Source organism: Dermacentor albipictus, chromosome 6, assembly GCF_038994185.2.
Source record: "Dermacentor albipictus isolate Rhodes 1998 colony chromosome 6, USDA_Dalb.pri_finalv2, whole genome shotgun sequence".
Classification (NCBI taxonomy): Eukaryota; Metazoa; Arthropoda; class Arachnida; order Ixodida; family Ixodidae; genus Dermacentor; species Dermacentor albipictus.
The window spans coordinates 139826470-139847480 of record NC_091826.1 but is presented as its reverse complement, the minus strand read 5'-3'; the positions used below and the strand labels follow the sequence as shown (position 1 = coordinate 139847480).

General features: G+C 44.3%; 1 protein-coding gene across 2 annotated transcripts in view; it reads left to right on the top strand.

The window, feature by feature from the left end:
* LOC135896096 (ferredoxin-fold anticodon-binding domain-containing protein 1 homolog) overlaps positions 1-21011 on the top strand; it is a 151254-nt gene that overhangs the window by 103301 nt on the left and 26942 nt on the right. For both annotated transcript variants that reach the window (XM_065424433.2, XM_070541364.1), the window contains exon 3: positions 13671-13871. In XM_065424433.2, the coding sequence (XP_065280505.1) occupies positions 13671-13871 (201 nt within the window). The remainder of the gene's footprint in view (positions 1-13670; positions 13872-21011) is intronic.

The window sequence follows — 21011 nt, the reverse complement described above, 5'->3', positions numbered from 1 at the left end:
GCTGCCTCTGGGTGTGTGCACCGGTGAGTGAAAAAACACTGCTTTGCATTTTCAACTTTGAATTTCTTCGCACACGAAGGGGATAAAACAGATTCATGTAGTCATTTTTTTTATTCAAGGTGGAAAATAATGATACATTTATTGCTCTCCAAAGGCAATTAAAACAAGACTCTTGTTATTTTGCCAATTTGCTAAAATTCCTAACATAAAAAATAAATCGTTTTGGCTGTGTCTGCGTGAATAATAGACTGGGATAAATTCTGCACATTATTGCCAATGTACGTCCGATGATACAGTTGGATTAATAGCATTTGATACATAATAAGATTACTGTGTTTATTACCTAGTATCTGGCAAAAAATTTCATCTAATCGAGGCTTCACTAAGCACGGCCCGCACAAGGCCACCATTGAAAGAAATGCACACTCAAAGCAGTGTTGTGTGTGTGTGCTTTTCTGTCATGTAGCGTGTTGTGCTCTGTACTTAGTTATATGTGAATCACAAACTTACCCCCACTTCCACCATAGTAATTCTTTTGCCACCAGCTTCCAAGACGCTCCTCATATTTGTTCACCCCTTCGGACTCTTGTCTGGACGTACAAGTCAACAGTGAATGTGTTACCACAGAGCCAGAAATCTCGCAAGGAATGTTTCTGAACACTTCAACTAGAACTGTAATTTGTTCATTTATTCAACTAACTTTTGTTTCACCATTTTTTGCTTGCATGTCTGTCATGCTGTCATGATTTCTCTTCAGGAAGAAGGACAAAAGAGAGAATATTGGTTTGCAAGCTGCCCACGCCAAGCCATAAGAAGCATAAGGTTACCATAATGACAACAGGTCCTCTTGAACTTTGAACTTTGAAACCTCTTGAACAGAACCTCTTGAAAAAGATTACCAGATAGAGGGCTGTGAGCCCTACTACCAGGAAAGCAGCAGTCTACAGTTTTGTAACATACCGAGCGGGAGTGCTAAAATTTGACTAAAAGCTTACTTTATTTTAATAAGGGCGTTTTATGACAATCGGAGAAGTAACATGCTGAGTCCCAACCTGTTCCTTTTCTCATCATTACAGCCATGATGACCAGAATAGAAACAATGTAACAAGCACGAATTTGCTAATTCACAAACTCTGTCATCTGCTATTTGCAAATCAGATTATTGGGCATTACCACCAAGTATCACATGCTCCCTCATAGTCTTAATTTGTTACACGAAACTGCAATGAATTTTAAAACCGTCAGAACCGCTCAGTGCAATTTTGAGGAAATAGTGCTTCATGTTGGCTGAAACTTTGGCAGTCCCTCTTCGCTTTATTATTCCATTTTTTGTTTAAAGTACCCTCAGGGCCATATACCATTAAAGAGGGGAGTGGTTACAAAGCAGTAAGGTAACGGACAAGAGCAGTGCATTCTGGCAACGCAATGATTCTCCTGATTATACAATGTTAGCTAATGTTTTGCAAAATAAGTTTATCGGCGATTGCTACGATACTTGAGGGAAGGTGGTTCCATTCCTGAGATGTACGGGAGATGAAAGAATCAAAGAAGGTTTTTTGTAACAAGAATCAATTTCTACCTTACTGCAATGGTCGATACGGTTCAAAGTGCACTTGAGGCCGCGGTATGAAGTCCTCATAAAGTGTGTCATGATGGAAAGTTTTGTGAAATAGCGAAACACGGGCGACTGCGGCAGTAAGCTAGGGGAATAAGTGCTGGTTAGTTTCATTGAGGTTATGCTCGCGGTACGGTTATAATTTGAGAGAATGAAACAAGCCGAGATTTTTGTACTAGTTAAAGCGAAGTATTAAGATTAACACGACTGGGATCCCATATTGCAGATGCATATTCAAGTTTCTAAGGTATTAGAGTCTTGTAAAGGTGTAGTATTAAAGTAGACAGTGCTTTGGAAAAGTTGCACCGTAAGTACCCGAGCATGTGAATAGCATTGTTATGATGTACTCTATACTGGTCCAATTTAAGTTATTTGTAATGTGTACACCAATATATTTATAGGACATGAAGAAATCTAAGGAACCATTGTTAAGATGGTAAGTGCTAGGATTAGAATTAGATCTTGATATATGCATTATTTTTCAATTGTTAACTACAAAAGGCTCATGTACAGTTTGCATGAAATCAGTAACTAGGCTAGCCTTGCACCGTAAGAGATGGCTAGAAGAGGCAACTTCACACAGCTGGCCTACTACACACTTCTCAAACATGACAATCCAATAAAAGCAATTTTTCTTTCTTTTCAAACAGCAGATGACATACCTTAGGACATTGTTCACAAAAAGTTTTTGAAATATACTCAAAGTTTAGATTAACATTCAGCCAATCAACAGTGGACGAGCAAGGGAAGCCTCAGCGTGGGAACTTCTCTTCATCACGACCCTCACAAATGTGTTTGTTGAGACATTGGCTACAGGCTGAGGCTTCCCTTGCTCACCTCTGTTACTCAGCTGAAGTGTTCATTTCCTTGTAACCTTATTGCACCGTTTGAACACACAGGCAGATGTTTTTTCAACATGAAATCGTAAATTGCATTTTCCAATAATCTGTAAGCATTAATTGAGGCATACTCGTATGTTTATTTAGTGTCCTTGCTTATAGACAATATTTTCAGAAGTCCTTATAAGCATTGTCGTCTCCATAACGTTTCTCACCTTCCTATTAGTATTCCACTTGTGTGAAAGTGTTTACTGCTGCACCTGAGCACTACATGTGCAGCAGAAGTATCAAGAACAGACAATATATGATGTAAAATTTAGCATAATCTTTTTTCCCCTCTATTCTTCGTGCCTATCGCCAATATATAATGAAAACAATGCAAAATTTCAGCTCAAGCTTATCTTACTCACACTACATATTTGCCGAGCACTTATGTTTCTTTTTTTTAATCTAGCTGACATCGAAGGCAGAGAATACAGTCAAACCCGACTATATAGAACTTACAAAAAAACGTCTAAGTTTGGTATAGGGCATAATTCGATATAAGCCTGCTAAACAATTGGACATCATGGAAGCACATACCATTTATTAAACTACATTATTGATGAAACTAGCTTGGTTTCGTATGAAATAGTCATGTATTTTCCTCTGCTTGGGCAATTTCTCCACTTCTCCACATTGTCTAAAGAGTCGGAGCGGCTCTTTAGACAATGCAATTGCGCAGAAGCACCGGACTTGTGCGAGTGCACCAATCACCTCAGAGGATGTGGGCAAAGGACCAGCGTTGTTTTCCTCATTGTGCCCACTTTCACTTGTACTGTGCCCACTTTCACTTGTACTCGGTACGATGTCAGCAATGTAGTCTTCGTTTTCAGGCTCTCCCGTGGTCGCGACACCATCATTTGCACTCACAAACTCGTCGACCGTTTACTCGTCGACCATTGACTTGTCAACAGCTTCCGGAAATTCTGACAGTTCGCTCCAAACTTCGGCAACACCAGCAACGGCTTAGTCGCACTCATCAGAAGTTACCACCGGGCACGCGGAAGCTGGCACATCTGAAGCAATTTAGGATGAACCACTTGCACACGGCCGTGCATGCGTGTCGGGGGCCACGGGCAGCGGGTGGCGCGTTTGGCCGCTGTAGCCCTAATCTCCTCCTTGTTCTTCAACATTGTGCTGAGAGTGCTCTTCGGAATCTTGCACACTGCGGGAACATCCGACTTCTGACCACGTACAACCCGATTTATGATTTCAAGCTTCACGGCAAAAATCAAATTCCGCTACTTCATCACGGCAACCCTGCGGGAGAAGGCCCACAAGGCGAAAAAAACAATGAACCAGAAAAATCAGCGAGACAACCCTCACTTGCGCCATCTTGCATGACGAGGGCACAAGAGCCTCTGATTGGCTGTCTGAGCAAGTGCTGCGAGCGGCCCAGGATCATTTTTTGCAGGGAAGTGTCGACGGCTCGCCCGACGCAGCACGATCACGGTAGGGAGAGCAGTTTGATGGAGCCACGCCGCAGGGTTTTCCCGCCACGTCAAGGGAGAGCCACTTGTTCGCTATATCGGGAGTCGCTATTTCGTTCGATGTAAGCGTAATTTTTGCTATTATACTCGTTATAACTATACATTTTTCAGAAATTGTTCGATATACAGAATAATTAGATGTAAACGGGTTCGATATAGTCGGTTTCACCTGTATATGTATAGTATGAAACACTTCAAACAGCACTGTACGTAATATGAATGTAGCCCAGCACGAATATCATTGTATGAAGGTTCGTTCTCCTTGTTTTAGCGACATGCCAAACACGATGAGAAAACTTTGCCCGATTTCAGCTTTCAATTCCAATAAATAGATTACTGTCTGTGTTTCTGTATGTTGTAAACTCAGTGACTGACAGCATTAGCTCCACCTGACCTGTGTGAAAATTGTGGGCATGTACTGTTTCATTCACGATTGATAATAAACAATGTAAGCTTACTTGTCTGACGTGTTTTTTTGCCAGTTGAGGCCTCTCAGTCATCTGGCGATATAATAAAGATATCTGCAGTCATTTTAGAGTACTGTACACAGAACACCACCCCGAAAGCGGTAACAAAATGCCCAAAATCAGTGAGCGAGCAGCGCAACAAGCCCCACCCACCGCTATCGCAGCGGCCATATTGCTCACTACGTAATGATTATGATATTAGGATGGATGGATGGATGGATGTTATGAACGTCCCCTTTGGAACAAGGCAGTGGGCTGCGCCATCAAGCTGCTGCTATTATACTGCCTGATATCCTACCTAGGTTAAAGAAGAAAAAAAGAAACCCACGATGAATTCCCATAGCCAGATTTGCTGACCCCCAATTCTAAACATTGTTTTTGTCTGTCTCCTTTTTTTGTCATTTCCTTGCTTTTCTTCCACCAATCTTGCGATCGCCTCTATTGCAGACATGTTTACTTTCCCCCTGCTCTCGCTGAACCTAAGGGCTTCAAGAAGGCCAGTGGTGCCTAAATTCACCGCTGGGCAGATATCTTCACATTCTAATAAAACATGCTCCATCGTTTCCCTAGTTTTACCACAGCAAGCATATGCTTCTTCCTTCTTATATCGCTTTATAGGTGTTCTAAGGCACCCTGATCTCACTTTGAAAAGTGAGGAGCATTCCTTTGAGTTATCATAAATTGTTTCTTTCCTGATTTGTTTTTTTCCTTTAAGTAGTTACTCATGGCAGGTTTCTTTTACATTAATTGCCGCCACCCATGACATTATTTCAGCCTTTTTGACTTTCCGCTTCCGCTTAACGTTCATTGTTGCTGTGTTGCTCGCCCTACAGGCCGTATACTTGCTGGCAAGCCTCGTAGTTCTTTTCCTCCATTGTGAATCAATGTTTTTCCTGTACGAATACCTCCAACACTCCCCCAGCCCATTTACTTCCATCTTCCTCAGTCGTTCTTCATAATCAATTTTGCTGTGAGCTTCCCTGACTTCGAAACTTGTCCAGCCCACATCACCCTGCACAGCTTCATTTGTGGTCTTTGCAAGAGCACCCAATGCGAGGCGTCCTACTGACTTTTGGCTGCCATGGAGTCCTGGTTGTACCCCTAATTTCAAGCAAACAACCACATTTCCAAAAGTAAGTCCTGGAACCATTATACCTTTCCACATACCCCAGAGCACCTCGTACCTATGGTATCCCCAGGACGCTCGGTGCTTCATTATGGCTACATTTCTCTTCCTCTTTATGTTATTGTTTTTTCCTTTGTTTCCATATATCTATTGCCTTCATTTATCCATATACCAAGGTATTTATTTTCTTTCACCCGAGGTATTTCCTGGCGCCGTATTGCCACTGTCTGTTCACTGTTTTCATTGGATACCATAACACCCAATTTTCTAAGGCTAAATTTCAAACCTATATTCTCGCCTTCGTGTCCACAGATGTCCTGTCCTGTCCACAGGTTCCTGTCCCAGACGTTATAAATCACTTTGCTTGTTAGCTAGTAACACAATGTTGTCTGCATAAATTAAACCTGGAAGCTGCTGCTCTACTACTGTACCCACCTGTTTGTATGAGAGATTAAACCCGATATTACTTCTTTCTAGCACCCTCTCCATCCTCACCATGTACATCATTACCAGCAGTGGGGATAAAGGGCACCCCTGCCTCAGTCCCTTGTTGATATCAACTTTCTCCTCGCTCCTCATCCCTTCCCATTCGACGCACACAGTATTTTCTAGGTAAACCTCTCTCAGAAGCTGTAGACAATCGTTACCTAAGCCTTCCCCTTCCAGAATATCCCACAAAATGGTGCGGTCTACGTTGTGATACGCTCCGGTCATGTCTAAAAAGGCCACATATAAGGGTCTGCTTTTTACTCTTGATATTTCAGTACGCTAAGTAAGAACAAATAAGTTATTATCCAAACGCCTACCTATTCTGAAGCCATTCTGAAGTTCTCCCAAAATGCCATTATTCTCTGCCCATGTTTGCAGCTTTAATTTAATTGCCTGCATTGCTAGCCTGTTAATTACCAATGTAATGGTCACCACCTATACGAGTGAATTCTTTCTCCTCCTTGCCTTTGTAAATTAAATTCATTCTACTTTGTCGCCAACTGTCTGGTATTCGTCTATGTTTTAAAGTTTTTTCTACTGTTTTCACCAGAGCTTTCTTACTTTTTGTCCTAATGGGAACCTCGTCTAGCCCTGTGGCTGTGCGCTTAGAAATATTTTCTTTGGCTTTCTTCCAGTTGATATTTGTCAGTGCCAGTTCCTTTTCCATCTGGTTGTCTTTCATGCTCTTTTTTTCTTCAAGTACAACCTCGTCATTGCCTTGGAAAGATTCGGCTGTTATTTTTCGGACGTAATTTAATGCCACTTCACCTTCCATTTGTTTCCATTTCTAGGATATGTTGTTGTGTTGTTGTCGACTTCCTGCCTAATAATTTTATGTGGTTCCAAAATATTCGAGGTGGGGCCTTCTTTTTCTCGCGCATTTCTGACAACCAACGTTCATTTCCATCTTTTATTTTCTTTTGCACCAGTATTTAAACGATATACATTTTCTCCCAGTATATTTTTATTTACTGGCCAATTCATCCTGCGGCAACTGCACCTTCTATGCCTGCCTGTGCTCTCGAGATGCTTTCTGTCATTCTCGTTTTCTCCTTTCCAACGAACACGCTTCTCTTTCCGTATTTCTGTCGTTATTACACTTGGAAGTTCACTATATTCCCATTCTTTACTTGAAAAAAAGTAAAGAAAGCAGACGACGGTCTCGAATCTGGCAACATTGATGCCTTCAGGTAGCATATGTGGGTTTATTGACCGGTTGCCTTCACTCAAAAAGATCGCTTTCTCGTGATACCTGCGGCAGAAAGGATGTTCCACATCCGCTGCCAAGGTGTGTGAGTGGTGGAGCTGGCTAACACACTCAGAATTCTACTAGGAAACATAAATACCCAAGAAAGTAGATGGGGCAAGGGCTCTGCCTTAGCTCAATTGGTGGACCATCGCACACATAGTGTGATAGTTGTGGGATCGTTACCCCCCCCCCCCTACCTGTGGCAAGTTGTCTTTTCATCCACTTTCATTTCAATTAATTTATTGTTTCGTTATTTAATTTCTTAATCACAAGTAATTTTCCCTATGTTCTCTTTGGTGTCAGTGTTGGCTTCCTATGATATCACTCTTTACTTGGCCATTTGCAAAGTTATTTATTTATTTATTTATTTCACGTACTTTCAAGGCCTGAAGGCGTTACCCAAGGCGTTCTTGAACTTTCAAGGCCTGAAGGTGTTACCCAAGGCGTTCTTCCTTGGCTCTTGTGGCTATATTTGTTATTTGTTCAGCGTTCAAATTTGGACTGGCCATTTTGCACTCCTTGCTCTCTTTCCCAACTACATATCCCGTTTTCTGAATGACACGTTTGTGGTCACCCTCTATGCTGCTATACCCATTCTCATCAATGACGATTTCTCTTAACCTATCATGAATTCCTTCTGTTATCAGACAGTAAGCAATGGTCGATTGCCGGTTTCCCACTTCCCCCACGTGATCTACCCTTTACACTTAGGCTTTGTATTCACGATAATGAGGTTTTGTTGCTCACAAAGATCTAGCATTGACTTCTCGTTGTCGGTATAGCCGTGTAAATCCTGTATGTGGGCATTTATGTCACTTAATAGGATAATTTCGGTATCATTCCCAAAACCCTTAATATCAGTACTTATGCATTCCACTAACTCTTGATTCTTCTCTGTACAATTACTTCCGGTCCACAAATACGTTACGCGCAGCGAAGTTCTTTTCCACTCATTGTCCCTCATTACCAAAGATGCTCTTGACATTTTGAATTTACTCTTTTCTATTTGGCTCCCATATGGATGAGCATTCCAACTCCCCCTGCCTGTATTTCCAACTTAGTTCTGTTGCACCCTCCCCAACCATAATTCTCAATCACTGGTGGCTCTTCCGAGTCTCTAAGGTGTGTTTCTGTAACCGCATACACCCCGATTTGTTCTCTATTTAACTAATCCTCAATCTCTACCCACTTTTTCTTTCTTTTGCTGCCCTGCATGTTGACGTAACCTATTGCATGGCGAGCTCTCTTTCTTGTTTTCCTCCTTTTTGTGTTATTGATGGCGATGCTATTCTGCGGTTTCCCTAGGGACCTTCATTACTACCTACTCTGGCCTCCTAAGCGCCCATGGGCCCCTTACAAAAGCAACAGCGCGACCAGCAAGTCGCCAGCCCACTTCTCACCCAAGCCTGTAATTGAAGTGGAGGAAGTGGTTCTTGAGGGGAAAAGGAAAGGTTGACGCTATCTTCTGCAGCTCTTGTGGGAGCGCAGCTCAGCGCGAACAGGGGTGGGGGAGGGTGGGAGCAAAAAAAATAGGAGAGTAGGAAGTTATGTTTTCGCCATTGCAGCAGCTGAGCAGACTAGCTAGCAGGAAGGGTAATCTGGTGACAGGCCAGGGGGCGGTGATCCAGGAGGAGCCAGATGGTTGGGGCAGGTCAGGTAGCCTTGAGTGGGTTGGATAGCCATGAGGCTATGCGTCTGCAGAAAATCCTAGAGTCTCGCCGATAGCCCCGATGAGTCGAGGCACTCGACGACACTTAGGAGGGGTGGTAGCTCGTGTCGACCAGAAAATAGGATGTCTTCCTGCCGTGCAGAAGGAAGCCCCAGACGCCGGAACTCCTGCAGGAGGCGGCCACGCTGCTGCAGGTAAGCGGGGCAGGCCAGTAGGAGGTGCTCCAGGGTGTCCGGCTCCCCACAGGAAGCGCAGGCTTTAGAGGCAATGATGCCGTGCCGGTGGAGGCTGGACCCCATCCAACACCAGCCATTCCTCAGTCGCAGCAGGGGGGAGGTCTCCCTGCATGAGAGACCACGCTGTGGGAGCCGTGGAGGGCGGCCCACGGACATCCGCTTGTCCGGATGGCGGGCCAGCAAATGACATCGCAGCCTGTGGCTTATGAAGTCACTAGCTGTCACTGCCAGACTAGGCAACACCACACAGTGGTGGGCATGCTTTGCTAGTGCATCAGCCTCCTCGTTGCCCACTATCTCTACGTGGGCTGGAAGCCAGTGCAGGGACAACGAGCAGCCCGCCTCCTGGAGTGCCATCAGCCTAATCGAGAACAGGGCTACCCCAAGGCTGTCCTTGCTGGCCTGTGCAGGCTGTGAAGTGCCGCCTTTGAGTCGTAGTAGATCATGGATTCCGTCTCGTTCAAAACCACCACACCTTCTCACTTCCCTGTTTACTTAATTTGACAACCTCGAAACCTTTCTCATAGCTCATTTTCCATATTGCCTCATTAGCAGCCACTACGGCTATTTGTACTTGACTGTCAGTACAGGCACCTCCAGTGCCGTGCACACCACGATCTGCATCTGAGGGGACAGTTCGCGCAAGTCGTCTACCCCCTACACCAAGCGTTAGGCTAGTCTTTTACCTTTCCTGTTTAGGATGTCATTTAGTCCACCTGCTACTATGACAAGGTTGCGCACGTAGGCATTTTCTGCGAGCTTTGCTTTTGTTCGCTCCATGACATAACCCCTTGAAATGTCCCTACCGCCACTCTTTTATCGCATTTCACCCTCTCCAGAATTGTTTGAGCACCTAGCCAGGTTTGATTCGCCGATGATAATCACCATTTCACTTTTTCCTTCCTCTTCCTGCTTCCCTTTGTCCTTTTCCATGTGATTAAAACTTGACAAGGGGCATTCACCCCTTCACTCCTGCTCTTTCCGCGTGGTGGCCTGAAGGTAGGTGCCGCTCTTTCCAGCTACCCCCTCACCATGTTGCACGCATTCCACATACTTTGCGGGCACTCCCTCCTGTCATGTCGGGGGACTGCGTTCCATTGTCAACCATTCTCATTAATAATGGCGGCCCTGCTCAGCTTTTCCTCGGCTGCTTGAAGTCTTTTTTCCACTACCTTCCATGCATCACGCTCCATATTTAGCTCATTTTTTAGCTCTTCAACCTGTCTGACAAGCTCATCCTGGAAAGCCTCCATTTTCTTCAGCCTAGCATCGACATCACAGTGTGGGCCAATTGACTCGATTCTCTCTCCATTCTCATTCGTTGCCTCGTCTGCCTTGAGGGACCCCCCGCACACTGCACGCTGTCCCTGCTTTCTTGCCATGCATTGTACGGCTTTTTTCTAATGCAAATACTATAATAATGCAGAGCATGTGTTTTCTAGCAAAAAACCGATACACAGTATCTAAATCCTTAAAATACCGCGAAGTAATTATCAGCAATGTTTTTAAAGCAATCAATGCCGCAGAGACTTAAGGTATGCCAAGTTTTCGCACATGTTCAACCGCGCGGCCATGCTCACACTTTCCTACCAAAGCAATATTGATACCAAAGCACACACAGTAAAACCACCAATAGCTATTAGTCTTGCCACTTCCAAGCTACTATTTAAAGGCTATAAAGACCTAACGTTCCACTCGATTGCATGTGTCGAAGCACGTGGCGTGAAAGGACGCTCTGACTATCCTGAAAAACCAAGTATACACGAAACACGTCCGCACACACTAAAAAAATGGAAAAAATGAAACTGCCCAATTATTATTTAAAGGCTAAAGAAATCAGCAAATCAAAAACAAGCAAGGTTATAGAATGCACAAAAAAACTTATGATTTAGTCACCGCCACAGAGCCCTAAAAAAACATGTTCATCCGCCACAAAATCTCGCGCTACTCATGTCTAGTTAGTTTTGATTTTGCCACCGCCATCTCTCGGTCGCATACTTTTGTTCACAACGCCACTGCTACTCTTATTTCCGTTGCACTGTGGTAGGTACAGTTTCATTTCTTTAAATTTATCTAGGTGTTATCTGGCTCATCCTCGCGTGCACGAGTGAAGAAGGCGGAGCGAAAGCGCACCCTCTTCTTTTACATGCAAGGGACGGGGGTGAGGTGAGCGAGGGGGTGTTCTTCCTTGGCGGCTGCTGCTATGGCGCGGCTGTGTGGGTACTGTATCTTGAAAGCAATCTGTGACATGGCCAAAGTGTGCTCCCGGGCAGGCCTCATCTTCAGAGCTATCTGCAATGTTTGCAGAGGTTACACAGTGCCGGCAGCTTCGTATGCGCTGTGCTTTTAATGTTTTGTTTGCATTGAAGCAAGAGATGCACGAAGGTCGATTCACTTGTTGCTGCTACTGCGATTCCTCACTCCAGTGTTTTCACAGCGAGTTTCCGCGGTCATCGAGCGAGATGTGTTCATGTTCATTGGTGCGTGCGTGACACCGTGCTTGTTAATTTAGTTAGTAAGCGAAGGTTTACAAGTTCTTATGGCCAATAAAACTACTATCTTTATTTCGTATATCTGTCTACTACTAATTTGCTGTCACAATCTATGTTTCGCTGTTCTGGCGAAACTGCAACTTTTTGTTGCTTCGTAATAATTCGGCAAGTAAGTGTGCTTCTGCTCTTTTATTAATGAACATGTTTTTTTGTTGTTTTTTTGTCATCCGCGAGCACCAAGAATGTAAAAAGTGTGCTCGAGACAACCCTACGTAAGTGGCGCCACCGCCATAGTTAAAACGACGGCTGCTTTTCATTGGTTCGCCTATGATCCGGCAGGCACAGAAGCTATGCCGCCCTTTACATCATAACACAATGTGACCAGTAGCTGAGGAGCAGCCAAGGCAGGTGTTTCGAGAGTCAACAAAATTCATTTCTAAAGAATCTGTGCAACTCTCAAACATGCTTTCTTGTGGACCTGGCAGAAGTTTACATATGGATGTACTCAGTAAGTTTCATTGACACCCATTGACTTCAAAAATTCGCCAGAGTTGCCCTTTAAGGCACAGAAGGTCCCTCCCACCATTCTTGGGCATTGCAAACAGATAAGTGCTATGTGTAGATCATGCACTGACAATTGTGTCTGCAAAGTATCACATCGTTCATGAAAGTAGCTGAAATTTCAAGCAAATCACCCTTCTTGCTCCCTTCTTCTCGAGGAAGCCCTGCTCTCTGCCAAAAAGTCAAGGTGATGCATATTAGCGCCTATACATCCAATGCACTGACTGCAATGTCACCGAATATAGCACGTGGCTTTGGCAAGTGATCCAACGCACAACACTGAATATCGCTGTTGCTGTGCAGCAACAAAGGAAGAGAAACAATGCTCTTAGTGCAAATGTGAGCTCGTTTCTGCCATGAAGAATTAAAAGCACCGCCTACAAACACACTAGTCAAGGTGAAGAAGTGTCTACTGTCTTGGTAGTGAAGCTTGCGTCTTGGCAGCATGGGAATGCAGCATTTCTCTTATATCCAGCAATTATGAACCAATTTCAAAACTTTGCACAGTAAAACACTCCCTAGATTGTGCTTGACAACTGTTATCTTTCAGAGTAAAGTAATATTTTCTACTAGTCCTGATAAGGGGCCGTTTAAGAAATGTGGTGCTGGCTGTGTATTGGTGACATGGTGAGAAGCATGGTGACAAATGCTAATGTGACAAGTAGGATTGATGAAAATCTGCCAAGTGGGCGTACAATCCTTTCTATGCGTATTGCTGCCCCTCATTGTCAAATAAATCATTCATGCGTGACAGCTTTCGTGTGTCCGTCATATGTCAATGCTGTGGGTATTTGTTTGAAAATTTAACGCTGTGTGCAATTGTTTCATCCCATTGTGGACAACAATTTTTCTTGCTGTGCTCTGAAAACAATAGTATGATGCACTCTAAAACAAAATTTCACCTTTTGGGTCGTATCTTACCACACAACAATAATCATCTATCTTGTCCGCATTTCCTTTCTTTAACGCTGTGAGCTGGGTACTTCCCGGTAACGAACGGCATGCGCGTTATCAGCATGACATAGCATTTCCAACAGGAAAGTAACGGGCGCCGCGTTTTCAAGCAAGGGAACGCAAGCAAGGCAGATGACAATTGTTGTGTGTCAGATATACACCCCAAAAGGTGTACCTTTGTCTAAGAGTGGAAATTATGGAGTAAGACTAATTGTTGCCATACAATGATTCGCAATGAAAACGCAACAAGAAATGCTTCATGAATGTTCGCACAAGTATTGACAGTTATTAATGCCGAAAGTTGGGCTAGTTGGTGTTGATGCATTTGCTGTGATATAGTTACTAGCGCAAACAAGACTAACGGAAGAAAGGTGGGACAGAACAAAGCGCGGAATGTTTAGTGAGATGCCCATGCTGATATGATGCTGTGTGTGCGTAAAGTGCAGGGCGTGTGCTCCGGCTTGGATCGCTAGTCCGAGTGACCCTGTGCCGCGGCCAAGGGGGCACACCCGCCGACAGTAAGGTGCGTCGCTGCCCCAGCGACACGTGGCAGGTGGTGGAGATGGCTGCTCCAGGGGGCTTCATCCTGCACCGTGTTGTACCATTCCGTGCACCAGCCGAATACACTCCACGTGGGTACAGGTCAGTGCTGAATGGATTATGCTTCTCATCAAGTGCAACATAGTACTTACGAGCAATGAAGAACCTGACAACATTGGAGAATGTTTGCGGGAATGGCTTGTTGGGCGAATGGTTACTTGAGCAGGATATAAATGCCAGTCACCAAGTGGAAGACACAGGTGCTGAATAAAGTTACTAGTCCAGCACTGTCTGCACCATCCTTGTGGTTTAATGTAACTTGTGTCATCTGGGAACTTGACTGAGATTGCAGTAGGTGGCTAACTTGTTTCACATACTACAAGCTTGGGCCACTATATGTATGTGCTGGCTGCTGTCTTGCTGAGGAGATGCCACTGGGCTGCAGTCTTGGGTCACAAATTGTGTGATATTGGTATGTGTTCATACTTTGGCAATCCTCCAGAAAGGGTGGGACAAGGGGCATAGTATATTACAGCTATAGCACCCCATCCGCAACTGACAACTCTGTATCGAGAGTGGCTACTGGATGGATAGCCAGGGAACCAAGTTACAGCCAATATACTAGTTGTAGTGGGTGTTGCTTTGGAGTTTAAATTGGGGGGATGGGGGCGCTGTGATTACAACAAAATATACTGTGTCATAGTATCATTCAACATTGTCGTTGGCAGTGAGATTTTCGCCTCGTGTGTCTACGGATGTGCCCATAAGTCTTCATGATTGATAGATGGCGTAGGGATATATATGGCAGGAGAATGCAGTAATCATTATAATAATCATCATAACCTATAAAACACATCATTGCCTATTACACGCCCATCATAACAAAGACTGCTAATGATTCACTAAGATTGAAAATTGGGCCAGTTCGTGAAGCTTCTTGGCAGCTACAGGGCATCTCTTGTCCACATCTGTCACGCTGTAGCTACTATGTTGCTAATATTTACATTGTCAATCATCTCCAAGGGATGGATGTGCCACCAATTTTTTCTGCTTTCCTTCCTGTTGGCATTCCTGACTCAAATGACATTGAATGATGCTTGGATTTAGAGAGAAGCTGGCATGTTTTTGAATGATCATCTGTAGCAAAAGTTTCGGGCTCAATAAATTATTGTGCCTGAGTGGCGCTCCCCTGTATATGCTGTATATGCTGTATATGCTGTTACTGTATATGCTACCGAAGGTAGCATATACAGTAAGTCTATGCTGACTGTAAACGCTGCTCCATATCTGGTGATCATTCAAAGCAAAACTGCAGGAGTGCTTCCCTGTACTACTGCGGTGCTGTGGGCAAAGCTGCACTTGCTCTCCTGCAGTCGCTCTTTCGCCACTCCCTTTACAGTGTGTGGGTACATAAGCTTTACTTATGCCTATGAGCAGAAAACAGTGCTAAACGACAGGCCGGAAAGATGGACACAGACCACTCTGCTGTGGAAATGCACTCGTGCATTTCATCAGGCAACACAGGTTAGTTACATTACAGAGAGTCAAAAGGTGTGCTAAGCAATGTGTGCTTACCAACCGTGGTAAAAAATGGGTGTGACAATAACAAGTGGGGAAGCTTTTGGGCAGCTGTTGGTTTTTATTTTGTTGCAGTGTAATATATTGCTCATTTGCAGCATAGTTATGCAAAACTTGTTAGGATTACAAATTAGGCTGTTGGTATCTTGTACAGCAGTACTTTTCAAGAGGCAAAAGAACGCAGGGTATGTGCTGACTACCAGTTTAACTTATTACTATACATACATAAACAATACCTTATTACCACAATCTTACTCCTTGCAACCTGTGCCTGCCCACATGCAGCCTGTAATTAGATATGTGATGCCAAGCGTTCGAATGGGATGACTCAACTTCAGAACAGATTTCTTTCTCTGAGTGTCTTATCAACCTTCCAAGAAGGGCACTTTGCGATCGCATAAAGCAATTGAAGGGTGGCCAGCACATGTGTCATCATATTTGATTGTCCTATACACCGCTGCTCTTTCATGCATTATAAGCTTTCCCTGCATCTGTAGGTGTTCCTTATACCTTGCCAAATTTGAATACACGTGCTATTGTGTCAGTATGTGGCGAGGAGTTTAGGCAGCTGCTTTCAACAAACTTTTGTGTTCCCTATATAGCCTACATGTTTATGCACCTTCTTGTCAACTCCACATGCCTGCTACCACAAAAAAAAGAAAGAAAAAAAGTAGCAATTTTGCAATCATCGATTGCGATAGCAAATTAGACAGCTATACGAAGTAAAAATAGTAGTTTTATTGGCCGGATAAACTTAGAAACATACGCTTATTAACCGGATTAACAAACATGGTGTCAGTGCGCACAAGCAAATATGAACGGGGCATGGGTCCCGGATGCCAGGTGCCAGTGGGGGGCTGCCATGTCTCACCCCCCCCCGTCTAATACCCCCCTCTTTCTGCCGGCTTGACTGGGCGTAAATGGTACAGAGTGCACCGATAACCAGCGGAGTAGTGCCAGATGTGTAGTGCCACAGAATTGTCAGCTGCAGCTTTATCAACATCTTATCTAATAAGTGAGCGAATGTGCGGGCTCAAAGATTTACTTTGCTAATTGGTCGCTAAGCTACTCGCCTTAGTGGAACGTTTCATGTGCGGTGCACTTGTGGCGTGCGCTTGATACTCATGCGTCTCTAATTACACAGTCTAGTGATGTGGCTCTTGGGTCCCTCTTCCCTTCAGTCTGCGCCATCTTAAAATAGGATATAGTGAGTACTTGTTTAATTAGGAATTATAGAGGAAACATTGCAGTTCGGGTATTGAGGACCCGAAGTCGTATTAACTCAACAAAAATTTCTTCCATAAACATAATTGTTTTGGGTACTAGAGCCTGCAGTACTTTGGCACTGTGGTCACCCCAGTATGACAGTACTGAAAGAAATATGAAATAGTGCATTGGTGACATGGATCCCTCTATCCTATTCATTGCAAGTGGAGACAAACAGTATAGCACAAGCTTTCGCTGAATATTGGCTGCTTTCACTGGTTTGATGGCTGCCTTCTTTCTTTCATTCATTTTTTTCCGTGGTGACGTCAGGAATCTACGCGAAGTGTGCTCTCTTCCATTCCCAACCTTGTGGTGGTACCACAGCTTGGATAATCACGTTTGACAATAGCAGCAAATAAAGGCTTTATAGATCAGAATGATGAGAACTCGTAATTGTCATAGGATTGGCGCCCACGCACTAAGGAAGCAGGTGGAGTTTTCAAATAGGATTGGGAGATCAGCATCAGTGACACGCTATTTAATTTTCATTTGGGTTCAAGGCAGCACACAGCCAAAATACTGCATGCCGTTGTACGTGCGTCGATTTTTGTGAAATTGTTGTTGGGCAACATATGACTATCAGGCTTCAATTTTGTAAATGCAGTATTGCCTCTAAAATCGCTAATTCACAGTTTATGAAAATATTTTTGTTACTTGTGAGCCATATTCTCCATGAAGCCACATTTGTATTGGCCGCCAAACCTTGCAGTCTGACAGCAGATGTGCAAATGCGCTTATTACAAGCTATCAGTGCAGCACCCTGTGTTATTTGGTGCAGAAAATAAAACAGCGTGTATACCTGCTGCATTTGCGATCTCTGGGAACGAAAGTGAAGGGAGGGGGGGGGGGGAGGTGGACATGCGTAGTATCCAAGGCGGTTGTACTGGTGCTGAAACATCAACCCCCGCTCCCCCTCCTCCGGCAATTTTCGATATCCTCGCCTTCCTGACTACACCCAGGGTGGGAGGGGCCGGGGTGGTCCCTACGGGCCCTGGGCACCAGACGGCCTATGCCACTGTGCGTGCGTCATGCGTTGCACATGCCACCGAAGCGAGTGAGGCCGGATGCGCATGTGTGCATTGGCCTGTTGGGCGACTCGTCTGCCTGTCTCCTTTTTTTGGATTTAGCCTGGTTTGTTGTGCTGCCTGACTAGAAATGAAATCGACTTCATACTCTGCGCAAACCCTGGCATCATACAAGATGTAGACGTGTTCGGCAAGGTACGCTGCAGTGACCATAGGATGGTAAGAACTCGAATTAGCCTAGACTTGAGGAGGGAACGGAAGAAACTGGTACACAAGAAACCAATCAATGAGTTAGCGGTAAGAGGGAAACTAGAGAAATTCCGGATCAAGCTACAGAACAGGTATTCAGCTTTAACTCAGGAAGAGGACCTTAGTGTTGAAGCAATGAACGACAATCTCATGGGCATCATTAAGGAGTGCGCAATAGAAGTCGGTGGTAACGCCGTTAGACAGGAAACCAGTAAGCTATCGCAGGAGACGAAAGATCTGATCAAGAAACGCCAATGTATGAAAGCCTCTAACCCTACAGCTAGAACAGAACTGGCAGAACTTTCTAAGTTAATCAACAAGCGTAAGACAGCGGACATCAGGAACTATAATATGGATAGAATTGAACAGGCTCTCAGGAACGGAGGAAGCCTAAAAACAGTGAAGAAGAAACTAGAAATAGGCCAGAATCAGATGTGTGCGTTAAGAGACAAAGCCGGCAATATTGTTACTAATATGGATGAGATAGTTCAAGTGGCTGAGGAGTTCTATAGGGATTTATACAGTACCAGTGGCACCCACAACGATAGTGGAAGAGAGAATAGCCTAGAGGAATTCGAAATCCCACAGGTAACGCCAGAAGAAGTAAAGAAAGCCTTAGGAGCTATGCAAAGGGGGAAGGCAGCTGGGGAGGATCAGGTAACAGCAGATGTGTTGAACGATGGTGGTCAGATTGTTCTAGAGAAACTGGCCACCCTGTATACGCAATGCCTCATAACCTCAAGCGTACCGGAATCTTGGAAGAATGCTAACATAATCCTAATCCACAAGAAAGGGGATGCCAAAGAGTTGAAAAATAATAGACCGATCAGCTTACTGTCCGTTGCCTACAAAGTATTTACTAAGGTAATCGCAAATAGAATCAGGAACACCTTAGACTTCTGTCAACCAAAGGACCAGGCAGGATTCCGTAAAGGCTACTCAACAATAGACCATATTCACACTATCAATCAAGTGATAGAGAAATGTGCAGAATATAACCAACCCTTATATATAGCTTTCATTGATTACGAGAAAGCGTTTGATTCAGTTGAAACCTCAGCAGTCATGGAGGCATTACGGAATCAGGGTGTAGATGAGCCATATGTAAAAATACTGGGAGATATCTATAGCGGCTCCACAGCCACCGTAGTCCTCCACAAAGAAAGCAACAAAATCCCAATAAAGAAAGGCGCCAGACAGGGAGATACGATCTCTCCAATGCTATTCACAGCATGTTTACAGGAGGTATTCAGAGACCTGGAGTAGGAAGAATTGGGGATAAAAGTTGATGCAGAATACCTTAGCAACTTACGATTCGCTGATGATATTGCCTTGCTTAGTAACTCAGGAGACCAATTGCAATGCATGCTCACTGATCTGGAGAGGCAAAGCAGAAGGGTGGGTCTGAAAATTAATCTGCAGAAAACTAAATTAATGTTTAACAGTCTCGGAAGAGAACAGCAGTTTACGATAGGTAGCGAGGCCCTGGAAGTGGTAAGGGAATACATCTACTTAGGGCAGGTAGTGACCACGGATCCGGATCATGAGACTGAAATAACCAGAAGAATAAGAATGGGCTGGGGTGCGTTTGGCAGGCATTCTCAAATCATGAACAGCAGGTTGCCACTATCCCTCAAAAGGAAAATGTATAACAGCTGTGTGTTACCAGTACCCACATATGGGGCAGAAACCTGGAGGCTTACGAAAAGGGTTCTGCTGAAATTGAGGACGACGCAACGAGCTATGGGAAGAAGAATGATGGGTGTAACGTTAAGGGATAAGAAAACAGCAGATTGGGTGAGGCAACAAACGCGGGTAAATGACATCTTAGTTGAAATCAAGAAAAAGAAATGGGCATGGGCCGGACATGTAATGAGGAGGGAAGATAACCGATGGTCATTAAGGGTTACGGACTGGATTCCAAGGGAAGGGAAGCGTAGCAGGGGGCGGCAGAAAGTTAGGTGGGCGGATGACCTTAAGACATTTGCAGGGACAACATGGCCACAATTAGTGCATGACCGGGGTAGTTGGAGAAGTATGGGAGAGGCCTTTGCCCTGCAGTGGGCGTATCTAGGCTGGTGGTGGTGATGGTGAGGATGATGATGATGATGATGATGATGATGATGATGATGTGCTGCCGGCGTATTCTTGCGTTCCTTCTGCACTTCGGCACGGCACCACTGCACTATTGGAATATGGCAAGGTGAGAAATTTTGTTTGATAGTATGCGACGCATTTCAAGCAGTTAGGCTTGCAACTAAAAACTGTGACCCTGAACGTTGCTGTAATTTATTTCGTTACTTCTTCGGATACCTAGGCACACTCGCCAAGCCTCGCGTTGTAGCGCAGTTAGCGAAAAGCAGCTCGGCTGTGTGATGCAGTTTTGTGTAAACAATCTTGCCTGGACAAGTTCATGATGCTTTCTCTGACTTTCAATATGATTGTAATTAATTTCATTATATTTTGCGATAACTTTGAGACACACTCGCCGCGTGTGTCGTGATGCTGCGAAAAGCAGCCCGGCAGTGGTGACAAAGTTAGTCTGCCGTGCACTGAATCTTAGTGGAACAAGCTTGTGACACTTTTTATAGCCCCGCAACAACATATACCATCTTTCAGTAGTCACGCTTGTCAAAAACGCGACGAGCGATTGCCAAAAGTGGTAACACGGGAGTGTGTTGCTTGCGTCGGCAGAACGCGCAAAAGGCAATGCCAAGTAGCTCAAGCATCAGGAACTTGTAACTTGAAAATTCGGTCTTCTGAACGACTGGAAATAAGCTTTACACTCAAGCATTTGTCTTGATTGCCAGTAGAAGAAATTCTGGGAGCGTCTATATACTCTGTTTCATACATAGCAGTCAATGCTGTCGAGGCTAGAAAGACTTCTTGCAATGGCTTCATTCGCACCTAAATATAGTTTGATGTTTTTTTTACTGCAACTATGGCTGACTGTTGTTTATATAGAGGCTCAGTATTGAATGAAACAAGTTTTAATCCTTAGAAAGAAACATGCTGTGGTATACAGCTGCTAATGCGTTGTTTTAGATCATTTTTATTGTTCTTTTTGTGCATTTGCAACACGTCACCGGGAGCGTCACGTGCCTGCTCGTGTGAGCGAACGCTG